The 26,478-nt window shown below is 42.0% G+C and overlaps 2 protein-coding genes across 5 annotated transcripts in view; one reads left to right on the plus strand and one right to left on the minus strand.

Annotated features, from left to right (window-relative positions):
* Positions 1–26,478, minus strand: part of MGLL (monoglyceride lipase) — a 101,156-nt gene that overhangs the window by 64,044 nt on the left and 10,634 nt on the right. The gene's annotated exons all lie outside the window — the stretch shown is intronic.
* Positions 11,428–26,478, plus strand: part of KBTBD12 (kelch repeat and BTB domain containing 12) — a 41,642-nt gene continuing 26,591 nt past the window's right edge. The window contains exons 1-4 of one of the 2 annotated variants that reach the window (XM_042016960.1): positions 11,428–12,174; positions 20,005–21,139; positions 22,086–22,356; positions 25,515–25,665. In XM_042016960.1, the coding sequence (XP_041872894.1) occupies positions 20,070–21,139; positions 22,086–22,356; positions 25,515–25,665 (1,492 nt within the window). In that variant the 5' untranslated portion in view covers positions 11,428–12,174; positions 20,005–20,069. Of the gene's footprint in view, positions 12,175–19,927; positions 21,140–22,085; positions 22,357–25,514; positions 25,666–26,478 lie in introns of those variants that run through there. The other variant, XM_042016970.1, reaches the window with a different exon arrangement.

A 26,478-nucleotide genomic window follows, 5' to 3' on the forward strand; every position in this document is an offset into this window, starting at 1 on the left:
CGAAGGGAAGGGAAGGGAAGGGAAGGGAAGGGAAGGGAAGGGAAGGGAAGGGAAGGGAAGGGAAGGATGATGGGAAGGGAAGGATGATGGGAAGGGAAGGGAAGGATGATGGGAGAGAGCACAGCAGGCTGCTGTGTAGCTCTGATAGTACGGTAAGGGAGCAACACAGGATTTCTTTGCAGTTAGGCTTTTGTTCCCAAAATGAATTTTTAATGGATCCCATCCTGTTGGCATGCAAAGATAAATAGACTGTGTGAGATCCTTCTGCTCTTGTTGATGACACCATGTTCCTAAATTTTAAAGCAGTGTTTTTGTTTGAGAAGTAGATTTGATAGGCTGTGGGTGCTAAACCATTTGGGATTCTGCTCACCAGGACCACAAAGTGAACTTTTGCTGACAAGAAGGAGGAAAAAAATATCAGAGGAGGAGGACGGAATAATAAAATGTATAAGGAATATGTGGTTATGGAAGAATCTGCTGCAAAACCAGAAAAATGCTGGAAGTTACAGTAGTCAGGGAGCAGCTGGAGAGAGCAACAGACAGCACAAGCAAGAGAACATGTGGGAAATGATGGGAAATGAAGCATGAAGAGGAAGAATTGAAATCAAGTGCAAAGCAAAGAAGCCAATTCCACTAAAGCTGTCAGTTTAGAGTAATTAATTTGGATTTGCCCTTCTCTTTGGCTGGGTTTTTTTTATTATTAATCCCTAGACAGAGTCCAGTCATTCACCTTTACTTATTTCTGTAATCTGCCTTTGCTTGCCTGTTGGTATTCCTGAATAAGACATGTATGGGATGAGGCAGAAGCGGGGGCTGGGATGAACTGTTTTCATTTTCCTCCTATTTTAATGTCATGCAGCCAAAAAAGAAGCTTGGTGTCAGGCAAACCAGATTGAGGAAGCAAATGCTAGAGGAAGATATTGTATTGATCAGGTTAATCTTCACAATGTCAGGAGAAATTATAGGTAGCTCAATATTGTTCTGCAAAATTCTACAGCCATATGGACCTCCTCACAAATTAGTGTGAAATGGAGAAAGGTTGAAGGGTAAGCACAGGGAATACTCACAGAAATTTTTTGCAGGCTTCCACTGATTTGTTGCCCCTCAGTAATCTCACCTTCCCCAGTCAGGAGGAATAATATTTTTAAAGACACAAGTGGCTTAATACCCCTAGATGTAAACTACAGTCAGATAATAAAGTAATTTTACCATGTAAATGAAAATAATCAGTGTTTAAAACAGTCCTAAGTTTTTGTAGGTAATAAAAATTTGCAAATCATGCTGTCATGAGAAGTCACAAATCTGTGACTTGCAAACAGTTACTGTATGAGTGGATTGATTAGTATCTTGCCCATGCTCCTTACCTAACAGGGCAAAAAACACACACTTAAAAATACAGTAATTGAATATCGGTTTCAGCCTTTTAAACTGATGTATAGAAGATGACCTATCCTACATAGATGCTAATTTGAGAACTGGTTGTTTTTAATTACAGAAGCAATACACATTTTGTTGGGTGGTTCATTTGGTTTTTGTTTGGGTTTTTTTTATTAAAAACCCCACCAAGATTATTAATACCAGATTCTGAGACATTCTTAGTATGAAAAAGAAGGCATCCTCCAAAGGCAGGAAATTCAAAATGAGAGTGGAAATTCTGCCCTAGAGCTTTTTTCCATAGGAGGAAGGTTGATGGAGTTATTCTAGCAGCCTTTTTGCTCAAGAATAGCTCTGCCTTGGGAATAAATAGGTTTTTATAGAGGTCTGGAAGTGCACAGGCTCAGCAGTGGTGTTTCAGCTCAGTTCTGCGGGTGGCCAGCACTAGAGGGCACAGCCTCAGCTCTGCTGAATGAGGGCTGCATGTGGGCATTGCAGCCCCTACCAAAAACCCCTCAGCTGGGTTGGTTTGGGTTGTTTTTATTCATTGTCCCCTTTATTTAGAGGTTTTCTTTAGACATTTGTCCCATTTTATCTTTGCAGTTTCTAAATAAAAGTTTCCTGTACTGGTATATAATTAGTCCAGTTTTCCCTCTGGATTTATTCACATCACTAGAATGAACTTCAGTGGTTTATATCCTAGACAAGCATTTTGCTGCAGCACTTGAAGGGAAATCCTGCCCTTGTCAATGTGAGCACAGACAGCTTAAAGAGTTTTTTTAAAGAATGGCATTTCCTTGCAAGTGGCCATAGTAATGCTCATAAAATGTTGGTCACCTTGGTAAGAACAGGGTTTTGGGGGCAGAAAACATAATCAAAAGGAAGGACCTGAAGGAAAAGGTCCAAACCTTTGAATTTTAATATGCATAAAAACCAGAATAAGATGACCTATAAATATTGACTAGCAGGAATTATGGTCTCAATTTTGAGGAGTACCTGACCATTTCTCTTCTCATTTCTATTCCTGAGGCTGACTGCATAATCGGCTCTACAAACCCAGCATTATTGCACCGGGACTAAATCCTACAGCCAGAAGCTGCCACTACCCTGCCATGGTTAGAGTGGTGCTTTATTTTGGTAGCTGCACTGGAAGCATTGGCTGCCCCCTGCTTTTCTTGCTGCTTTGCAATTGACAAAGCATCATTTATCATGCTCTGCATTCCAATTTTTCTTTGCATGTTTTCCAGCTCATCATAACATAATTACGTTTCTGTTTCCTTCAGCCAGGGGCCGATAGTTTCTTTTACTAAGACAACAGCTGCACTGCACAACCTTGATGAATCCCCATAAGGGTAAAATGAGTCTGTGGTGCTTGTTTCTGCCTTGGCAACCCGAATGTTCAAGCTCTTTTTTATGACAAATGCTGCTCTAAAATGCACCCAACCCCGATGCTCTCATAGCATTTTTCCAAATTAGGTTTTGTGTCGTAAATTAGACTTGAAATATTAAACATTCTGTGTGGCTTGTAATTTTAAAGGCTCCCTTTGTAACATACCTGTTTATGGTGTTTATAGGTTATAGACTCTGGGATGGAGTTCAGAAGGCTGTAGTTACTGATGTGAAATTTGTATTTTAAATGAAAGTGACTCTATGTGTGACAATAAGCACAATCTAAAGGTCTGGTCTATGTCCCTAAAAAGCATCTTAAGGCAGCTTTCATGGTACTGGTGAATCATTTCCTTGATCAAGGCCTCAGTTGCTCCAGCCACACTGCAACATAAATGTAATTACAGAAGCCCCATCTCTGAAGGGCATTAACTGCTAGTGATGGAAAAAGACATACAGTATCTTTATTATAAGTTGTAGAGATATTTTATTTAACTCTAACATAGTACTTTGAACCTGAGATTTTAAAGTACTTCAGAAAGGAAGAATGATTTTTGTATTTTACATGGGAGAAATCAGGGCAGAGAAAAGTAGGGCTCAATCCTGGAGGCAAGCTGAGGGCAGAATCCATTATTAATGCTCCTGATTTTGTTTACCCAATTATACCATTACTAACTCCCATCTCATCTCAAAATCTGTCCATCAGAGCACTGTGTATAGTGGAAGCAGCAACTTTTTCAGTCATTGAAGATTGCCTAGGTTTGTAAATGTATGGGACATTGTGGCCTGGACAAAACCACAGCCTGGACAATTGCATTCTTCAAGGCAACATTTTTTCTACTCATCAGGGCAGCATTTTCCCTACAATTTTGCTTTCTGTACTATTTTCCTGGTGTTATTACTTCTGACACCATCATTTGAAGATTGCTTGTATTTATATTTAAAAATTACAATATATCTGTACACAGAGACAGGAGTTTAACTGATAAGATCAGTCCTATCAGCCATATTCATGTGCTCCATGATCTAAGGATACTTTGGGATACTTAACAGTGTTTTAGTTTTGTGATGTTTGAGTTCTGTCCACCACACTGGACACAATGCAGTTGCCTGGAAAGCTATTAGATGTTAGGTGTTGATGGGAGCTCTCCCTGCCCAGCCAGGGCCAGCTTCTCTCCATGGATGGTGAGTATGGTTCTGCTGTTGATAAAAAGTGGGCTGCTTGTTTTGGAATGACAATGAACACATGACTCATGAGAGGAGCTTGCCTTGTGCTCCTTCTTCCTTATAATCCCGAGGCAAATTCTGGCATATTTCACTCATATATTTTAGCTTTTTTTTCATCTATCATCAGTTTCTGTACTCAGTCCACTCATGTTCAATATAAGATGTGCATTTTCCTTCTGATTCATGTACAGTAATTACTTCCTAACATCTGCCTAACAGATTTCATAAGAAAAGTAACTCTTCAAACATTAAGAAAAAAAAATTAATGTATGAAATCTTTGAAATCTCTATTACTGGGGTTTGTTATCCACAGCTGACTGGATACATTTCCCAACCAGGAAGCTGGTTCAGCAAAACAGCTGCATTAGTTATTTAACTGAAGGCCTGATCCTGCTCTTGCTCACACTGATGCAAAGTGGGAGTAGTACCAGAGAAAATAAAGAGTATCCCTAGTGAGAAATACATGTTGCAGAAAAAATAAGCATTGTGCTATGGAACAACAAAAGAACTGTAGCAGATACTCTGCCATCCTGGTTTAGGTGTTAGGCAGGACCTTAATGTCTTGCAGAAACCTTATCCCAAATACACTGCTCGCTCCTGGGAGGGCTCTTTTACTGTGTTAGCACCAGGTGACCAACAGAACTAAGGCCCAGTTGTGCTCAGTGTTGTGCCCTAATACCACGAAACCACACGTGACCTATTCTGTACTAAGCACCACACTCATTACTGTTTGCATGTGGTTCATAACTGTTCCCTCTCGGTTATTTAATCTTTACAGTTCCAATTACTTTATACCTTCTAGTGCAGAAAAGCACACTCACTGATTTTCCTCCTAGGCTGAATGAATGCATGTGGTAACTGACCCAGGGGTGCACGGAAAGGAGAAGTCAAATGAGAAGCATTGAGGTGAAAAAGGGGACAAAGCATCCCAAAGTATCTCCTATACGAGATGGCAGCGCTTCTTGGACAATCTCAGGACCACAAGGGATTGTTACCAGAGCCTTTAGAGATGGATGTCTTCAATCCCCAAGGCCATCAACACCCTTCATTTGATCTCATTGTAAATTAGTAGCATGAACTGTTAATAACGTTACAAGTTACCGTATCTGAGAGTTCATCCCTCAACCCTCATCCTGTCTCCTCCAACACAAGTTATCCATTGTATCTTGGCTACAGTCGCTGACTCTCATGTAGCAAAGGTTTCTGTGGTTTTGTTTGTGCTGTGGAGTCAGGGGCACCTGCAGCTGCTGTGGACTCATAATGTCAGTTCATATTCCTGTTGCAGACCTGTTGGAGGGGATTCCTGCACTCTTGCAGATGGGATCCTTCCAACCCACAGTACTATGCTCTGACACCAGCATGTGTTGGTTGTTTACCGTTGTTGACTTTTTCTGGTGCGTTACTGAACCTCCTCTGGAGTTGCAGTAAGTTTTTAAGTGGCAACTAAGGTTTGGAGATGCTACACTTTCAGACACAAGAGGAAGGACAGCTCCTGGACGGAGATATCCACATGAAGTTCCATCATTCCTAGATCTTGGGAGGTTTTGAGGAAGAAGACAGCAGATGGGGGGCTGCAACATTCAGCACCTGAGCTGGAGAGTCTCTCTTTCCCTCCTGTGCTATGAAATGTGTATGAGATGCACCGACCAACACATGTGGCCTCAGTCCCATCCCGAGACCTCTGCCCAGCACCCCAGCACCTGCAGGGATGGGATTACAGCAGCAGCTATGCTTTGGTTTTAAACAAGGGTAAATCCCTAGCCTTAGTTTTATGGGGCTCAGTCTGAAATGAGACAGAATTGAGACCAATCCATCGCTGTCTGTCGGAGTCCAAAGCCTCCCTCTGCAGCCAGCCAGACACATTCCCCAGACTGCACCCGGCAGTGCAGCTCTCTGCTGTGGCTCATCTGCCTCCTCCTCTGCTCCCAGTTTCAAATCTCTTCAGCAATATGTTCTGTAACAATTAAGGATTTCTGGGGCAACTCCATTAAGATCAGAAAGATATCCTTCTGCTTTGAAATATGTGAGCATGAATGATTCATTCAGCACAGCACCCCTTGGCCATTCATATCTATCTGATGATCAAATATATTTTTAATTATCAATTTATCTGAGGGGATTTTTTCCACTAGACAATACCCAACTGTATTGTAAGAGCCTTTTGGATTGAGGCAGAGAATTTGGCAGCAAGATAGGGAACATTTGGGCTTTCAACACTTAGGAACATATGGAAAGAGGTTTGGAAGATTGCCACATGGGATGTAGCTTGGAAGATGCTACATTTCTTCATCCTTTTTTTTTTCTGAACAGAAGTAGAAGAAATGTTACTTTTTTTGAAGGATCCCAATTCCTGTTTATATGCTGCTCTAGGATAAACCACTATGGTGAGCCGCAAGGTTTGAGCAAAATCAGCTGCATGTTTATGGGCAAGTGTAAGTGGGCAAGTAAAATGGTGGTGATATTGCAGATCTTTCCATGTTTTTACCTCCTAATTCATGAGAACCCTCAGAGGTGAACTCACAAAGCTGCAGCCTGGTGACTCAGATCACAGGGTGAAGGAGGATATCTGGTGCCCAGCCTGTCAGGATGTGCCCCATTTCCTGAGGGCTGTGAGGGTAAGGCCCTGCTGGTGGTCCTTCCTCCATGCTCCTGCTGAGACCATCTGTCCCCAGTTACCTTGACACCCAGGGTTGGACAGACAGTTCAGGCTGTCTGTGTGTCTCTGGTACAGAGCTTCATCATGTGGCTTGGAGCTTCAGTGCTACTTTACAAATCCCAGTCACCTTTGGGACAGCATGGGAATGGGAGAGAGGAAACTCCTCCAGCTCAGCACTCAGGACTGGACATGTACAAACCAACATCATCTTCATACCACTTTAGGGACAAATGCCTCATACCCATGATGGGAGCAGTCTGTGTCTCTCAGAGTTACTGCCTCTGTTTATCAGAAGATCAATGCTCTTTTAAAATTATATTGTCAAAAAAAAATTTTGGTGGCTCCATTGTGTCCCAGGCTGGGGGGGAGGGGGGGGCCTGCAGCAAATGCTGAATTTATTGGAATACACAAACATGTATTTGCACAATTGGCAAGCAGGCCCTGCAGCTTAGTAAATGCTAATTAATCTCTCAGACTGGTAGGAAATCATCATTATGCCAAGTCAGCAATGAGAGACAAAGACCAAAGAGAGTGGCAGGGGCTTGTACTGAGTGACAGAGTCAGAGCAGACAGAACTGCAGTCTTCTTTGGTGTTCTGAACAATAAAGCACCCAGGTTTGGTGAGACTGCATCTGAAGAGCAGAATGGAGGCACTTGGGACTTTCCCCTCAATCCCTGTCTCCAATAGCTCAGTTCAGGGCAGGCTGCAGCTCTCCTCCCACCTGACTGCTCAGATTTCCTTTCCTTGAGAAGTCAGAGCGATGGGGAGGAGGTACCTGCCAGCTCTGCCTGCAGCAGGGAGCTGGAAACCAGCCTGACCATGCATTCACTTCTGAGAACTGGGAATCACTCTCAGACCCTGTGTTTTGGTTATAGTCTAAGTGTTTCTGGTCCACAAATTCATTGTGGCTTTTAATCTTGCATTTGCTTGTGAGAGTGTGTTTCAACACTTGCAGCCAAGTAATGACTAGACAGGGCATGTTCCTGTTATTTCTTTGTTAATGGGATGCCAGGGGCCACTAAGGTATCCCTAGGTAAGGTGAAGGCTAAGAAGATGACATCCAGGAACAGGAATAGAGCATGGAGGGGTTGGTGACAAGAGCAGAGGAAAGAGAATCTCCTCCAAAGGTACTCAAAGACCTGTAGCAATAGCTTTTGCGAACTGACCACATAAGTCAGAGGAGCAAAAAGGACAGGCAAATCCCTAAATCATGTCGATGGGATTTGTTTTAGGATGAAACCTCTGCCTTTCTGAATAAAACCTGGAAAAGACTGTGTGAGTTTCAAGTATTTTTTTAGCCTTATATCCAGAGGCTGCACATTTCTGAGCCAGCTAAAATTTCATTCAGAATGTTTTAATATTTTGCTTCTTCTCACAGAGCACACACTGAGGAACATTAATTATTCCTATCTTCTGTGGCCATAATAGCCCCAAGTTCTGCTGTTCTGAGGACGCACTTCCCTGACTGAGTTTCAGATTTGGTGTCCATTTAGAAATCTTTTGACTCTAACACAGTTACATCCATAATTTTCTTAGATTAAGGAGCATTAAAACTAATGTACACACCAACCTTTCCAAAAAACCCCATCCAGTTACATGCTCCTTTGCATATCCATTCCCATCTCTACTGATCTAAAAGGAGAAAAAGGGCTCTCCTATCAGCCTGTTCCTGCTGTCTGATTAACTGGCAGCTATCACAGCTCTTCTTTTGCTCTGTTACAGTTTCATTTCCAGAGGAGAAAGCCCTGATGGATGTTGAGCCTCTGGATTGTGGCACCACTGCAAATTAAATGAGGTTTCTGTTTATACCAAAGGGCTGGCAGTACCTCCTTAATCAGGCTGTCCTTTGGAAATCAGCAGATATTTTGCCTAAAAGCACCCAGCAGTGCAGTGTAACTCAGTAATAATTGTTTATTGGGGCTCAGGAGGAAAACCGCAGAAGAAAAACTGTAGGTGCAGTTAGAAGCACTGGTGAGGGGTTGACTTTCGGGGTTTCTTTTGCCTTTTGTTTTAAGATTGCCTAACTTGATGGAGGCTGTTTCATTTAAAAGACAGAAAGACCTACAAATTAAGCAACATCTAGCTCCTAATGTGTGAAACTGCAATTTGCATACATCATGCCAGCTGCTGAGTTGGTCCTTATTACCTCTGCTGGAGTGTTAATTTAACCACAACTTTCTCATTTATTTAAATGGAAAAGCAGCGGGTGGCTGGCATGCCACATTATCTATCAGGCAACCTGGGAATCAGTTGACAGAGCCAGAAAGAGATTTCAATTCAGAGGGGCTGCAGGGTGCTGCCTCCCAGACCTGTGGTCACAGGCGAGCTGGAGATTGCCCTTGGTCTGCTCTAAAGGTCAACACTAACCCCAAGAAAAAGAAACCCAAATCAGTAGTGTATCTGGACTGGCATAAGAGAATAGATAATACAATTAAACCTGAAATCTCTGTATTTCTGGGGTTTTTTTCTCCCCATGTATCCGAACAGGCACTGTTTATACAGACGATAACTGAAACATCCCTACTGGTTCTGACAACAAATGGAAGAAGCACCCTTTGTAGAGCAACCATTGTAATGTGGTCCACACCCACTCTGAGGGCTGAAGGCACTCGGACTCTCTGCCCAGCCAGGAGATGCCAAAGCTGCCCATGCAGGATGTGCTGGGAGCAGGGAGCAGCTGTGGCACGAGCGGTGCCGGTGCCATCGGCCGGTGCGTTGGCTGAGCCTGGAGGCACCTCCACACACGGCTGGTGCCACGTGGGTGAATGAACACGCCAGAACTACTCACGTGGGAAATAAAGCAAACCTGAGGTACCAGCTGGCAAACCAGAGGCTGCCTCACTCTCCAGGAAAAGAGGTTGAGGAGCCCTGAGAAACTGCTGAGATGGGAGATGGGAAGAGCAATGGCCATGCTGGGGAGGCACCCATGGGCATGGAGTGACCAAGCATGAGGGTCTCCTCTCGTGAGCCATGATGATGTGCCATCATGTAATGGTATTTTTCAGCAGAGAATGAGGTTCTGCTCTGAACCATGGCAAGAGCGACACAGGAGATGGGTTCAGCTCAGAACCTCAGTTGCAATGTTTCAGTGGCAGAAAAGAAAAACCCTGTCCTGATGCCAGCCAGAGTTTAACAGAGCTGATGTATGTCTCCTCTGAAGTTCAGCTAGAACTGACTGTGGCTCATGGTCCTGCTCATGGCAAACCACAGCAAAGCTTCACCCACGGACACTTTGTGTGCACCCACCCACCAGAACAGGTGTCCTGCTTTTGGGTGAAGTGAGACTGTTGTGTAGCTGTTCTCAAAGTCTGGACAGTGATGAACACACGCTTGGAAACTGGTCAGAGTTTCTCCTTTAAAAAGTGCTATTTTGCCATTAAGTGAATCACTATCAGTTGAGATTTAGAAAGGAATGTCTTTGCTCCTGCAGCACCAGAATGTACTGTATGACTGGTGTCATGCAGACACTGTTCTAAAACATTAAATTCAACACATATTTCCTAAACACTGATATATTTGCATCAAATGTGCCTTTTCTGTCTCTGATGCCTACTCCTTTTCATTGTTTTAAAATACACTGTGCTAAAAGATCAGCTAAAAACTCAACATTTGTTATCACAGATACTCTTCCCTTTGGCATTAACTTAACAAAGTTCAGGAAAAACTTGTCTTCGCCCACATCTCAGCCATTCATTTTTATAATAAAAATCACCATGACAACAGATAATGATATCAGAAAGAAAGGATTATGACTTAATTACATGAAGAAGGTGAAAACAGGCTTGGCTTGCAGCATTAAAAGCTTTTAATTCCAGCAAAAATATGGGGGGCACACACTCCATTTGTGACATCATGAAGTGCCTGGGGGTTGCCCCACTGCATGACAGGGTGTCCCAGTTAATTCAGTGAAGCACAAGAGAAATACTCGGAATTTCATGAGCAATAAAGAGAAATTTGCTCTAAAAGTGTTAGTGTTAGTGGTTTTGTGAAACAGGCTCATTATAGAAATTATCAGAAGAAATGCACCCATAAAGGAAACATGATTATTGTTGTGATAGAGGACTGGTTTCATCTAAATAAAATTAACTACATAAATGCTCCATTGTTAAGCAGCACCATACTATAAATTGTTCCAAGTTAGAGGAGAACAGGGCAATTTAGGGGATATATCCATTTTGGTCACAGCTGTGGCATTTCACCAGTGCACCGTTCTATCTTGGCTTCTGTGAAAGTTGTGGTATCAGATTGGGTATTTTTATTTCTAAGATAAATCTGAACCTTTAATAAGAACAGTCTGGGAGTTTAGACAATGTATTTCTTTATAATCTGATCTATCGAATTCTCTGACATGAATAAACTTTAATCACTGGGATTTTTTTTCTTAGTTTTGTTCACAAATGCTATGAAATATGCTTTTAAAATGATGAACTTTAATTTTCCCTCTAAACCCAACAAACTGCTATTAGCAGTTGAATGTTTCTGCACACTTCCTCTATGGCTTTTAGAAAAACTGTGTAATAAAATCATCAGACTAAAAATGTAGGTAAGGAAATACATTTAATTTTCAATTTTCTCAGAAGCTATTACGATCAATCAACCAATTAGTATGGTGAATAAATAAATTAATGCCATTTTAAAAAGAACAGTCTGAAAACCCCTTAATGTCTTTCTCAACCAAAAGTATTGGCTCAACATTAATCTATTTTATAACCCTAAATACTGCTTAATCTTTTTTCCATCTTTGCTTAAACATATGGAAATAAAAATAGTATATTAAGGTCCTCTCTGTTCCTCTTTAATTTTCAGAGTACAAGATGTACATCAGTGGAGCCCCACTATTCTGGTCCAATTTAGTGGATCTGTTTCTGATCTACACCAGCACAAACAAGAAGATAGCTGTAAAATATACAGATAACACTTCAATTTGGTCAGCAATCCTTTTTTTGTGTACAGCTTCAGCTCTTGGTGGTCTAACAAAAGGGCAGGAGGATTAGTTTGGGAAAATTTCTATCAGCTTTGGAGACAGTGGCCTTGGTTTTGGGAATGACTTGGATAGGGTCAGGAAGCAACAGCATCTGCTGTGATTGGGTACCCAGGCCTCAGACGCCGGTGGGTGTTCTGATGCTGGAACTGCTCCAGCCACCCAGGAACAGCTGCCACCCAGAGATGTGCCCTCTTCTGTGCAAGGTCTGTGGGGGACATGATTCCTGAAGTGGTCACCAACACCAGCTGTGGCTGCACCACCCCAGAGGAGAGCCTGCTGCTCCCTGGCACAGTGCATGGCCTGCAGCAGGGCAGGCAGCACACGGACAGGGGGAAGGAGAATGGCACCAGCGCCAGTCGGCTGCGTCCTAATGTGCCCCTGTGCCTGACATTAGAGCAGCTCCTCATCCCAGCCAGGAGCCCAGTGCAGGCTATTTATAGCCCTGGCACCTCACTGCTCACCAGGAGCTCTGTGCTGCTGTGTCAGAGCTCTGCTTCCCTCTCCCATGCACTCTCACAGGCCCTTGCTGCTCCCAGCGTCGGAAAGGTACATTTAAATCCCATCCGCACTCGGAACAGGAAAGGGAAGGGTGTTTGGTGTTGGGACAGATGGGCAATGTGGAATCACCAGGGCCAAGCTTGCTTTGGGTTGCTGGGTGCGTGGGAAACTTGTGGGCAGGGATACCTGAATGTTTGTCTTGGGGAACCCTTAAAGGTGCTGCAGAGGAGCATAAACACAGGGCCAGCTGCAAGGCAGCAGCAGGGGGAGGAGGCTTTAGGACCCACTGCTGGTGCCAAAACTGAGCTATCTCTGTTCCTTACAGTGCCTGCTGTTCAGTTCACAAAGGAAGTGTAAGGGATTAATTACAAAGTTAGCACAGGAACCATTGATCAACATCTAACTTGGGGTCTGTTGGCAGCTAAATGGGGTTTGTCAGCAGTGTGAAAACAGGATCAGCCCGTGGACGCAGAAATTTCAGTGCCTGACGTCTGTGCATGGCGGGGTGGTTTGAATACTCCACAAACCTGCAAACATCTGGACTTGCTTCCAGATAGGAAGCTCGGAGAAACTCTTGCTTCTTCCATCTGGGTATCTGTATGTGCCTGGGACTGATGCCTGCCATCAAAGGGATGAACATTTTCAATATGAGGGTTCAGTGGAGATAGCAGATTTAGGAGGTATTCAATGTGTGTGTCAGTGCAGGGGCCATTTTGGAGGTGGTGTTGTGTTGCTGCCATGGGTTGCTCTGAATTTTCCTTTCTGTGAATGTGGACATACCCAGATATTTGCTTGGTAGCGATTGAAATTGGAACTGAAGAAATTCAATGATAAATTTGGATTCAAACAGTAACTACTGGAATGCTGACATCAAGTTAGAAGGGTTTACAATTTGTGCTTTATTCTAATTTCACTGCTGAGTGATGGGGTTATTAAAGTTTTTACATACTAGCATTTGCTCGCCAGAGGGGTGCACACTCCAGAATTATGTAAATATTAGCAATTAGAGTTCACACTCTTTTCTGTTGTAAAAATGCAAAGATAGCCTAGTTTGCACAGTTATTAAATAATGTTTCTTTTAATTGTGATACAGTCCTGTTTACACTGTATGATAGAACTGTTCCAGAAAGTGAGCCTTTCCTATACTCACCAGTATATTTAGAGAAATGCAAAAAGAGAAACCCTTAAGACCCTTGTCAGGCTGCTTAAAGAGCTACTGAAATGCATTTTAGAAATACATTTTCCTTCTGCTGGCATTTGTCATTGTAAAAAACTTGTGCATCCTCCTTCTGTGAATGAGCACCTTGCCATTTCAGTTGGTTTTTATATGTAAGAAAAATTATCTGCATATGTGAACTGTAAAAGAAATGGGCTCGGTATGTATATCTTTAGCTTCTATTCTCATACAATTAATGCACCTAATTGGCTCAGACTGGGATTTGTTCATAGGCATTTGTTTGTTAACAGAGCTGCATCAATTTTCTACTTAAATTGTGGGATTCTTTTGACTGACTTCACTGAGCTTTGAGCCAGAGCAAGATTAAGTCAGGTGAAGGCATATTCGAAACGATGGCCCATAGGGTCTTTCATTTCCAGCTGCTTTGATTTTTTTCATGAATCTATAACAGTTTAAAGAAAAAAAATATGCCTGGTATTTGCTGAGATAGGATCAATATTAATCCAATCCCACATCTAGGCCTCTGTCTTGGCAGTAAACGGAGCTCAAACTGTCAAATCTTTCCAGAATCATAAACTACCCAGAGGCTTTGAAAACTGATCAAAGCATCTTCAGGTCTCCAATGGTCAATCATGCTCCCAAACACAGTTTTTGAAGCTTTGCAGACTGCTTAAAAAATCTCCCTGGTAGGTACCAAGTTTCTTCCAGCCCAGAGAACATTGCTGAGTCCCATTTTATTTATATTTTAAATTAAGAGCAATGAAATGAGAAGGAAAATGAGGCTTCTGCAGAAAGGCCAGGCTGTGTCTGTTGCAGTCTGAGTGGAGATGACTGCAGGCTGTGCTGGAGTGGGATGCTTGGAGCAGCAGTTATGCAGGGATGCACACAGGGGAACACAATTCTGCCACAGCTGCCTACGTCTACAGGAGCAGCTTGTAGGTCAGCAGCCTGTCTTCCTGCACTGAGAGCCTCCTTTTGCACCACCTGCAGACTGTAACCAGCTAAGAAAGCTCCCACGAGCCTGCCTAGCAGCACATCCAGCAGGAACTGGCCTGTGGTGCTTGGATATAGTGAGACCTCAGAGTGCCTTGACTCGGGCTCCTCGGTATCAGATGGCATGTGAAAATAAACAAGGTGCCACAGGGATGGAGGGAAAAGAACAGTTAAAATCTCTTTCAGAAGGATTGTCAGACTTTATCTTATGTGGGCCAATGATGTCATTTGATTTGTAGTGTTTGTAGTTTCAAAACCTCAAAATCCCTCCTTCCCTGCCAGGAGTAAATCAGTTCAGATCACCTGAACTGTACCTGCTATGGGGCTAATGCTGGGAGATTGAGAGGGCTGAGCAAGGAGGGTTCTTTCTATAACTTTAATAGAAGGTGACCCCATCATCTGGCAAATCTTTTAGAACTCCCTAAGCTATTTAAGTCTGAAGTTTTACCTTTAAAAGATGCAGACCCTTCGGTTCCTACATTGCACAGTGAGCTAAAGCGGGAGCTGGGCTTTTAACTTAATTAGATGCCTTTGAAAGCCTGAAAATCCTAATTCTCTAAGTAACTGGCAACTGACTATGGAAAACATCCAGAAAGGTACCTTGGCTGCTGGTAGATACAGTGATACTTGAAACACATCCAAGCACTAAATGTATAATTGTTACAGAGAACCATCTTTTAGTGACACTTACCTGTATGCCCATATGAACATAAATTTCCTAGAAAGAATTGGTTGTTCTCCCACTTAATGTTCTGCCACAAGCCTGTATATTTTATCTGGACAGAATGGATGAAATTAATCCAAGAAATTATATCTGAGTTAAAGCAAGAAAGTAAGTGTTCCCTGAAACTGTGAGTGACCTTTTCAGCATAGATCTCCAGCCACGGACTAGAGATGCTTCCCAGCCTGACCACCAATAACTATTCTTTGAATCTGTTTTTTCAGCCAGTTGGGCACCTTACTGATGTTGATTGAGTCTGTGGATTTTATCACAATTTGTCTGCAATAATATCACGTAGGACCATATCAGTAGGCTTAAGACAAAGTATCTAATTTATCCCCTATTATCCCTGAAAAAATGAAGAAAATTAGATTGGATTGACACATTTTGTTCTTGATAAATAGGTGCTATAACTGCTTTTATCACCTTGTTACCCTCTAAATCCTTATAATTCAATCACATAATAATTTCTTCTGGCATCTTTCCAGGTGTCAGAATTAAGAGAATGATTCCCATTATCCTATAGATATAGGAACATCTATAATTCATTGGAAGCTTCCTTTATATATCTTATTATACCTTTTCCTTGTATCAAGATTAGCATTATTATTTGCCCTTTTCGAGCACTGTGAGATCTTTTGCACGGTTTAAAATCTTGATCTTAAATGCCAGCACAGCCTTCATAATTAAACCCTGAGATTATAACATTATTATCATCTGGGTGCTGATTTCTGCCTCACTGTGGCTGTCAGCCAAATGTCATAATGCATACAATTAACAGATTTGCTTCTCAGCTTACTGGTAACAAAGAAAGCACAAATAATTCATAGGCAGAGGCACTGGTTCTTTGATGTGATTGAACTCTGATCCTTTCAGCACCTGAAGGGAGGCAGGCTGAAGGCAGGGCAGCCTCATTAAGGCAAAGAAAAAGAAAAAAAAAGCAGAGGAGGAAGAGGAGGATGCAGGAGGTGCCCCCCACACTGGGTGCTGTGACCTCTGCTGGGCCAGGTCCTGCAGCTCCCACCCTCCCACCACGGCATGGAAAGAGGAGATTCCCTGGGAAAAGACAAGAAAAATCTATGTCCCAGACAAAAAATACAGACAAAATAATGTCTCTAATTACAAGGTAGCTTTTTTTCCCCTCAGAGGTTGGGGGAAATTCCTGGTGAGCTACTTCCATCTGCTTTACAGTCCCTTTGCACTGGGGCAGTTCAAAGAGGCTGCGGTGTAACTGAGAATCGAGAACAGCATTTATTTATAGTTTGATAGGCTCATAAAAGCTGGAGAGCTGAGCTCACAGCAGTGTGCTTATTTATGTTTTAAACTGCTCATGCAGCACACTACTGCCTTGCAAAGCGTATGCTGGAGCTCCTGCATACCATTATATATGGCTCTTCATAAGGTTCATGGCACAAAGGCAAAAAAGAAAACGTTAAATTAGACTAACTAAATGGTTTATATAAAAATTAAAGTAGCAGCCAGAACTGTAGGAAAATTAATAGCCCAGCTCTGAAATAAAGTAACATCCAACGAAGGTTTGCACCTGGATCCATTTTTCACAATAGAAGAAAAAAACATCCCAAAATTCTGAATAAGGCATTAACTCTGATTTTAGCTCCTGCTGACATTATAAAGGATTTGAACCTTGCACTGAAAGTTTTATAATGACAACCCAGCCTATGACACAATCTCAGAGCCATGTCTCGCTGCAAATTATATTTGTATCACACTTATCCTCTCTTTTAATATCAATGTACCATCTTTTTCTCTCTGTAACCCAGAGGGAAAGCAAAGCAGCACCATTTCATTATTACCCTTTAACAATCTTTCCAGTAATATAAAGGAGAATATTAATATCCTTCCAATGACCTCTCCTAAACACTGCTAAAAGCCACGAGGGAAGTGACAAGTTTGCATCTAAAGCACAGGGATGAATTTCTGAAGTTAATGAAAGGATTTCACCCCTGGGTTTTAATCCTGTTTTCTTTTTAACCTTTTAGCTTCAGTTTCCTTAGCTACAGAATGCAGAAAGTAGACTCACATACAAGTCAACAGCACGATTTTGTTGAGTACAGTTCAGTCAGGAGCTGGCTGTGCTGTCAAAGCACAGAGATAAAGAAGGTGTGTTCTGACAAGGAAAAGTGAATATTGTCCTCTTGGAAGTCTGAGGTGACCACACTCTTCCACAGCTCTGCCCGGGGAAGCAGCGATGCTCTGCAGAGCTTAATGAGGTGGGTGAAGACAGGTTGGAGAAGTGCAATGATCCTGCCTGGAAGGTGCAGACTCTTGGCACAGCATGAGGTGGTGGTTGGGCATGGAGCAGCTCCAGCAGAACGGGGCCACTCCATCTCCTGCTCCCAGGCTGTGGGCAGTCCTGCTGCTGCTCCTGGGGACGATGCCCAGAGCAGACCCAGCAGCTTTGAGGGTGGCAGAGGAGAACACCTGCCCGGGGTGCAGATGGGCACTGCCTGTCCTTGCCTGGACAGTGGGTGTGGGACTTGTCCATCAGACCCTTAATGCCTCAAGTAGCACACAAATGGCATGAGCTGTGTTTTGCCTCAACATTGCTCTTGCTGAGGCCTGGCTGATGGAAGAGAGGAGATGGCTGTGAGAGTGTTGTGCCACACATGCTAATCACTGGTATGAACACCTCAAAATTCATAAATCTGATGAACAGTTTAATCGCAAGGTGTTGCTCTTAAGCAAGTGAAATTAAGAGTGAAAGAAAGCTTAAAGGTGACCAGCAAAGGAAGTGAAATCATAACTCAGTTCTACACACAGCTTCTTCCTGAGCTGTACAAAAGTGCGGGGAAAATGATGGTGGTTAATTATCTCACTTGTTCTTTACATTAAAAATGCACATTTTGACCATTATAGAAAAGCTGGGGAGTGCATGAAATTCTGGCATCACAAAAGAGAAAGGAGAGAAGTTGATAATTTTGGAGGAAAAGTCATGATTAGTGAGATTGTGAAACAGGATTGGGGCTTGTTGGTACTTACTAACACTTTCATACAGCTGGAGATGAACAATCTGGTTCAAGACACTACAGCTCATCTTCTTTAAGATGTCTGTGCTTATGGTCTTTGAGATGGCAAGCACAATCTCTGAGATATAGGGAGGTTCCTTTATCAAAATGCAGTGAAGATCAAATAGGTGATAAAATAGCACAAGGGAAAAACAATAAACTGTCCATCTAATAGTCACGTAGGATTAAAAAAGAACATTTCCTATCTCATGAAAGGCTTCTACTGACTGTAAAGACTGCTTCAGAGGCAGTTGATACAGGATTAAGGCCTATGTTTTCTCAAATGCAGTATTTAATTTCAAAAGAGACAGCAAAAAAAAAAAAAATCTAGATTTTGAAATACCATCTCTGTATTTTTTATACTAAACTTACTGTTTTGATTGAATTCTAAAAGTACCATAAGAAGAGCTCAGAGCTTGGCCCGCATCCAGACGTTAATGTTTAGTCTTCCAAATCCATTTTTAAAATCTGGTAATAACCCAGTTTCATTTCTTAGATTTGTTGCTTCTGGTTCCATATTTGGAGTATGTAAAGAATTGATCAAATCAAGGAAATGCCAATCTTCAAGCATGCTTGGCTTTTAATTTAGCACTCAAAGTGAGGAATCTACCTAACTTGCAGAATGATGACTAGTTCCAAAAACAACTGAACAGCTAAAAGAGTAGGTTTGAGTTTGGTGATATAGCTGTAGATTTCCTTTCCACCTGGGAACTAACTATAATATTTTTAAAGATATAGCTATCCAAATCTGTAGAAAAATCTGGACTGTTTGTAAAAATACCTTTAGAGGAATTTCAAAGTATTCCATATACTCATTTTTTATGTTGATACATGTTTCTTTATTGAAACTAAGACTTCTCTTTGTGTTGCCAGGATTTGAGAAAACCAATTCAATCTGTGATACAAGTCCTTGATCCTGCAAATATTTGAGCTGGTGAGGAATGTTACTCATTTTAACTGTCTCATTAAGCACTTTGTAGCATGTTTACAATGTGTTTCAAACATGGCTCTACCACAGCTTTAGGACTTATTCGTGTACTGGTGATTCATGAGTCCTTAATGCATTTCTAAAGCAGAACTGTCTCATTACCATATTACAGCCAAAAACTGTGATAAGGACTGGTATCCCTCAAGTGATGGTAAATGTCATTCTCCCACTGAAATTCTACACCTGTACCTCATATTCTGCAGCTTCCTGATCTGAAAGACAGAGATTCACTAAAGGATCTGCCTAAAAAAAAAAACAACCCCAAACCAAAAACCAAACAGAAATCAGACCATGAAGCTCCCCTTTCCCCCCATAAATAAACCTGGAGGGAGTATGTTAATAATTACACTTTAATTTAAAATCTCCTTTGAGCTTACAGTGAGTGGAACCAAAACTGTGAATCTGCAGCACATAAACACCCTGCTGAGAAGAGGGAAGACAGCTTGAAGGCTGGCCTCTATTACTGATCCTTTACTTATTCCAAAGGAAACCAGTAGCAACTCTGTAGAAACCAGTGACCTATGCTTTGGAGTGAGAGAGTAAAGAATCTGGCCAGTTGGACCAAATTGCTTCCTGCCACTTCACTACCAGTCTTTGGGGGTAAAAGCTGTCTCTGCCCACAACATTGTGTTGACTCTCTCAGCTCAATTTTTACAGGCTCTGAATCAGGATCAGGGAAAAGAGAGAGAAGGCAGTGGAAAAAGACTGCTTTGAAGGGAAGTCTGTAATTTTCTTCATATAATCATAAAACTTGGGGGTAGGTATTGAATGCTGAAGGTCATTTGAAGTGTTGATTTTTCTTATATTTTGTCTTGGAGGCCTTGAACCTGAGACCTCATCATATTTTTACACAATTTTTATGCATTACTGATTTATATCATATCCCACAGATGATTAACTTCAGATACTTACAGCAATATTCATTTGCCAAATAGTTTGTTCTTATTGGACAATATTATGCTTCTATCTCTAGAAACATTCCCAATGAAGACCTTGAGTTCTGAGGATATTTAAAGAGAGGAAGTTTGGAGATCAACCATGGATCACAAGGCTGAGGAGAAGAGAAAGCAGCGCCATAGCCTGACTTTATTGGAGCAAGTAAAGAGAATGAAAGAATCAGCAGAGATAATCGATGTGGTGCTGGTTGCAGAAGGTGAGAAATTCCCCTGCCATAAGGTGGTGCTGGCTGCCTTCAGTGCCTATTTCAAAGCCATGTTCACGTGTGGCTTGGCGGAGTGCGCGCAGAGGGAAGTGGTGCTGCACGACATCTCCGCCGAGAGCGTGTCCGTGCTCCTGCACTACATGTACAGCGCCGAGCTGCGCCTCAGTAGCCACAACGTGCAGACCGTCGCCCTGGCTGCCTACTTCATGCAGATGGAAGAGGTTTGCAATATGTGCCAGAAGTACATGATGGACCACATGGATGCTTCCAACTGTGTGGGCATCTACTACTTTGCAAACCACATCGGGGCAGAAGATTTGTGTGACCAAGCGGGGAAATACTTGTACCAGCATTTTGCTGAGGTGAGCCTGCAGGAGGAAATACTAGAGGTCGAATTCCAGCAGCTGATGACTCTCATCAAATCAGATGATCTGAATATTTCCAGGGAAGAGAGCATTCTGGACCTCGTCATTAGATGGGTCAAGCACAGCAGAAAGTCACGTTCAGAACACCTTGTTGAGCTCCTCAAGCAAGTGAGACTGGTACTTGTCAGCCCCTCTTTTCTTGTGGAAGCCCGGAAAAGGAACACAATGATTCTGTGCAATTCAGAATGCAATGATATGTTCGAGGAAGCACTGAAAACCATCCAGCTATCCGGCCACCCTTCCCTCAGCCTGCGATATGGCATGGAGACTACGGATCTCCTGCTCTGCATCGGCAACAACTCCCTTGGCATCAGGTCCAGGCATGGCAGCTATGCAGATGCCAGCTTTTGTTACGCTCCCGTGACACGAAAGACTTACTTCATTTCCTCCCCGAAGTATGGAGAGGGATTAGGATGTGTTTGCACCGGTGTTGTCACTGAGAAAAATGATATCATTGTGGCAGGCGAGGCAAGTGCCCTCAAAATGTCTAGACAAAGGACCAGGAACATTGAAATTTATAGGTGTGTACCCTTTGTCAGAAATCCCCTAATTATTTAAAAAATTTAAATCTAAATAGTGTCCCTGGGGACAAAAAAAAAAGAAAAAAGACTGTTACACAAAGCGTTCTTTACTTAAATTTTTTTTCTTGGAGATTTTGACTACTTTAATCAATTTTGTCACAACTTATTTTCATAGCACTGAGCTATATACATACAACCAAATCTTGATGCCTCTTCTCCTGAAAGAATGAGGGTTTACTTTTGTGGTATCTGTGTGTAAACGAGCTCAATTAGATCAATGCAAGTGGGTTTTATATTGTCCTTACTCAAATCTCAGCATTTTCCTTCGATACTTCTTTTCTAGGTCATTAGCAGGGGGAAATGAGCCAAGTGAACGACCCAATGAGCCCAGTAACACAGGGAAAACATGCTTCTCTGTTGATGTTGATGATAGTGCTTCATAGATTAAAGATAAGACAGCTCTAAAACCTCACTCTGTTTTTACTCATGTTTTTTTCAGATGCACACATTTTAAAGAAAACCAGACATTTCCTGGATTAAAGATAGAATTTTAAAATGGTGACAGCATTTTCAAATGCAAATGCTTAAATTTGATCAAATCAATCCATATTGAGGCAGGTGAAGTGGCCTTATTTTCAGCAGTGTTGAGCTCTCACTGCTCCCACTAATTTCAGCAGAAACTGTGATTGAGCAGCACATGCAGAAATAAGTGACTTCTTACCTTAATTAGGGTCAAATATTTTTGAAAGGATGTCTAGGATCCCTCATACTAAAACTACTTGATCTTGCAAATATTGGGCTCAATTTTATAACTTCTCTGTGAAGGAGAGAGCTCCTCTTTCATTGTACTGAGTTAAACACTGACGATTAAAGTGGGTAACATTTCCAAACAGGCTGATGGGACCTGGGTGAACCAGGGCATTTACAACTCTGGATTTTCCTACAGATACCACCAGCGAGGAAACCACTTTTGGCACAGTCTGTGCACCACCCAGCTCCGTGAGCTCTACGCACTGGGCACTGCCCACAACGACCTCTACATAATAGGAGGGCAAATGAAAGTGAAAAATCAGTATCTGGTCACAAACTGTGTGGAGAAGTACTCCATGGAGCAAGGCACCTGGAGGAGCACGGCGCCTCTGCCAATGCCATTGGCCTGCCACATGGTGGTGACAGTGAAGGACAAGCTGTACGTGCTGGGTGGATGGACACCACAGGTTGAGAATTGTGCCATTTACTTTGTTTGCTTTGTGCACTAACAAGCAGTGTTGTGTAATTTTACAGTGGTTCTTGCATGGGAAAATTGCATCAGTGATAAGAGAAGAATAAATCGCTCACATTCCTCTGATTAAACCTATTTTGTAGGAAAATTAAACAGGCTGAAGAGGAGTAATATCCATCTATGCCATCCTCAACGTAAACACCAACTTCAGGGAGGGCAGTTTTTATGCACAGAGATGCGGACAGTGGGCAAGCGTTTAAAATACATCTCCTTTGTCGTTATAGGTTCCAGCCTTTCTATTCCTTATTTACCATCCTCTTAATTTTATTAGATATAGTAACTAATGTTATTTAATAATACAGGGACCCTTAACTGTGCCCTGTTTTCAAAAAGCGTGTACACAGGTACACTTCAGGGACAGGGACTTCAGATTTACATATGACATTTAAAGTTCACCTCGATTTCTTGGGAAGCTTCCCTGGTTAACTAAAGTTAATTTGTTTGATTTTCATTACATTACATTTTAAATGAAAAGTCAAAGCATTCTCTGGGAAAGAGAGTCCTTTAACCAATCCATTTATTTGTTTCTGTTGCATTGCTTGGCCATGTAAAGTTTTTACAGGGATTTTCAGCAGGGCCACAGATACATGTTCAGTAGTAGAGAGATTATACAGAACTATGCTACAAGGAAGATGGATCTCAGGGGCACTGATTGCTCCCTCCAGTTGCTCCCAGTGTCAAATATCTTTCTTTAAGAATCTAGCCCACTTTTATGTACTGCTTGGTGAATTTTAAATTTGAGTGCTCAGGAAAAAGCCCCACGTTCACTTGACAATGAAGTGGAGCATCTGTAATCCTCGTTGCAATATGTTCAAACTGTCATAACAACTAAATGGTTTCTGAGCTCTTGAAATAAATTACTGTTCAAAGTATTTGAAAGTGAGATGCATTCAGCTAACAAGACTTCCACCTCTTTGGATATTTTGAGTGAGGGAGTCCCCAAGGACACAACAGAAAGATCAGAGAATATTTCTGATGCAGAAACAACTGTGCAAGGGTATCTCATATTTAAAGAACTAAAGTACAAAAACACTTAATGTAGAAACAATCTGTCAGTAAAAAAACTCAAACAGAAAGGTATATCATATAACAAAGATAGATGTTCAAGTCAGACAATCAGCTTTGTTAGGCTTTTTTCCAGAACATATTGTGAGAGGGAAAAGTGACTTTGAAGCCCAAGTCAGGAATATTGAGCCAAGAATCATTTTTAAAAAAACACCTTAAGTGGATACCTGCCTACCAGCACTATCAGTAACAATGCATGGGAGTCTGATTTTATATATAAATAGGTTTGAGATGAGCAGATTAACAGCAGTTGATCAAAACCCACAGTTTTGTAAGATTATGCTGTACCTGAGCAGACCAGAATAAATTAGCTAAAGTTCTCCAAAAAGTGCTTTAAGACTAGCACTGCAGAGTGCTGAATTCTTCTGGTACCGTCTATCTTCCCCCTGTCAGATGCAGTGATTGTGTATGTGGGGCTGCAACAGCTGCACTGGGAAAGCAAATGAGCTGGCCAAGGCAGGGGCTGTCCCTGTGCTGGAGCAGCACTGAATGTTCTGTCAATCCTGAACAAACACTAACGACAGCACTGACAGAGTGCCCTAAATGCACGTGTCCATTACAGGACAGGGATAAATACATGTTCCCTTCCCACTCAGGCTTTGTAATTGAAACAAGACAAGACAAAGTCAAGCCAGGACATAAAATGACAGCTTAAGAGGGCAAGGACTCGCTCACAGCAGCGCTGCTCTGCTCAGCTTTGGTCTGGTCTCTGAGGCCAAAGTAACCCAGCCTTGTAACTGGGACCTGTTAAAATGGAAGAAAATGTTTGGTGAGGCTGAGAGGAAGATTTCAGACCCCTGAGACACAGAGAAGGGCTGCAGGAAGTTATGTTTTCTGTACACAGAGAGCACAGGGTACACTCCGAGGAGAACGTTACCACAAAAATGAGGTTGGCTGTGAATTTACAGCACGTCAAGTGGCGTCTTCTCCTAAGTACATGTTTAGTCTGTGCTGAAAATACACAGCTTTCAAATACCCCTCTTTCAGTGAATAAATTAGTGTTTCACACTTACCACAGAGAAAGAACAAGCCCCAGGCACTTACAGGGAATAACCAAGGGGCTATATATTTACTCTGTAGTTTGCCTCCTACTATCTTGTTCATGACATTAGTGTTGGAAAGGTCTTTTGGGAAAGAAAAATAACAAGAAAAACAAGGACACATATAACACCATCACAAGCAAGCAAAGTACTTCTCTCCTTCTCACTCTCTCTATGTGAAAACTTTCATCCCAAAATATTTCAGGATCCTCCCTCCACATCCCACTGCTAACATTCAAGGATGTCATACCCAGAAAACAGCCTCTGAGTTCCCTGCATTGTATAAGACAGGCAGAGAAGGGGAAAGAAGATTAGAGAGAACAAGAGGAGTAGGAGTGAGTATAAAAACAGTGTTATGGCAGCAAAGATATAGTGAGGGGGTTAGGAACTTAGTATGAAAACTATTGAAATTACAGCTGTTGAACATTACTGTGCTTCGGCTGACTAAATAAACATGCATATGTTTATTAGGATAATAGACATAGATAGATATATAGATATAGAGATATAGACATACAGAGATAGAGAGAAATATATGTAGGCCTGAGAAAGGCCAGCAAAGTACCTGACTGAGACTCACAGTACAGCCTGAGTAATAGTGGAAAGAGATTTCAACATTTAGCAGGGAAAAGAAGATGAAGCGGTTTTCCCTCATTATTATTAAGACTGTACAGCAGCCTTGTGGTAGGGATATGTTCTTCCAGAGCTGGGAACCTTAACCCTAACCCTGAATGTACTGCTAGTACCCAAATCCTTGGCTTTATTGCTGCAGGATATAGATACCCACTTATTCCCTTGTCTTTTCCAGCAGACTCCCAGCCACCAGCCATGGGTGCTGTTAAACCCTGGGGAGTGCAATCCCCTGCAGCTGTAATTGATGTGTTTATGCTATTTATCTGCCGAGCTGTCTGCTGTGATTAATTGCCTGCAGGCATGTGCAGAGGGCTCCAAATGTTGTATTATTACATGGCTGTCATATTTCATACAGATGGATCTGCCTGACGAGGAGCCGGATCGATTAAGTAACAGAATGTTTCGGTACGACCCGGGCCAAGACAAATGGACGGAAAGAGCTCCAATGAAGTTCTCCAAGTACCGCTTCAGCACAGCCGTAGTCAACGGGGAGATTTATGTCTTGGGTAAGAGGAAACAGATTCTTAACAGATAGCACCATGACTTTTTCTTCTTTCCAGCAATTTGCCTTTGTGAAGTGAAATATCTCACCCTTTGTGATGTACTGTAGGACAAAGTACCTCGTACTAAATGGAGAGTGTTTTTCAAAAGTTATTTGTTCCCCACATTATTTCTTCCTTCTGTAAATTATGTAGATTAAATTATGCGATGTTTAGTGTTCTGGATTTGTGCAACAAAGGTACTTCACTTTTTAAGATACTTTTCTTTGGGGTATCAGTGTGTGTCACAAATAATGAATTTTTAAAGGTGAGTAGAGAAGCCTTGTAAGCACCATTTCACAGGTGAGCAGTGAAATGCTAAGGAACATATGCAGCACAGTGAAGGAAAGGATAAGGATAAAGAAAATTTGGATTTCCCAAAACCAACATCATGAGTGTTTCCTGATAAAACTCAGTGAATTATTCTCTTCCACCTACCTCAACACAGTGCATTTTTAAAAAAATATAAATATTTCCTTTTGTCAATTTTCAGTTGAATCCTTTCGGTTTTTATTTCAAAACAATACTTTGACCAAAAGTTTTATAATTTGTGCAAATGAGTTCAATAACCTCCTACCTACCCCAAAATCTTTTGCCCCAAAATCTTATTGTACATAGATATATGACTGGAAAGTTCTTGGAGAAGCGGGAAAAAAGTTCATCCAGTCAATCAATCTACAGGTGGGCTGTGAGTGATTCATGCCCTTCCATGCTCCCGTGGTCTCACAGGCAGCTTTAGGCAGGAAGAAAGCAGCAATCACATCAGTACTTCAGGACATT

The sequence above is a fragment of the Corvus kubaryi genome, unplaced genomic scaffold, assembly GCF_017639235.1.
Source record: "Corvus kubaryi isolate FWS band 111438036 unplaced genomic scaffold, C.kubaryi_AGA036_p1.0 136, whole genome shotgun sequence".
NCBI lineage: Eukaryota > Metazoa > Chordata > Aves > Passeriformes > Corvidae > Corvus > Corvus kubaryi.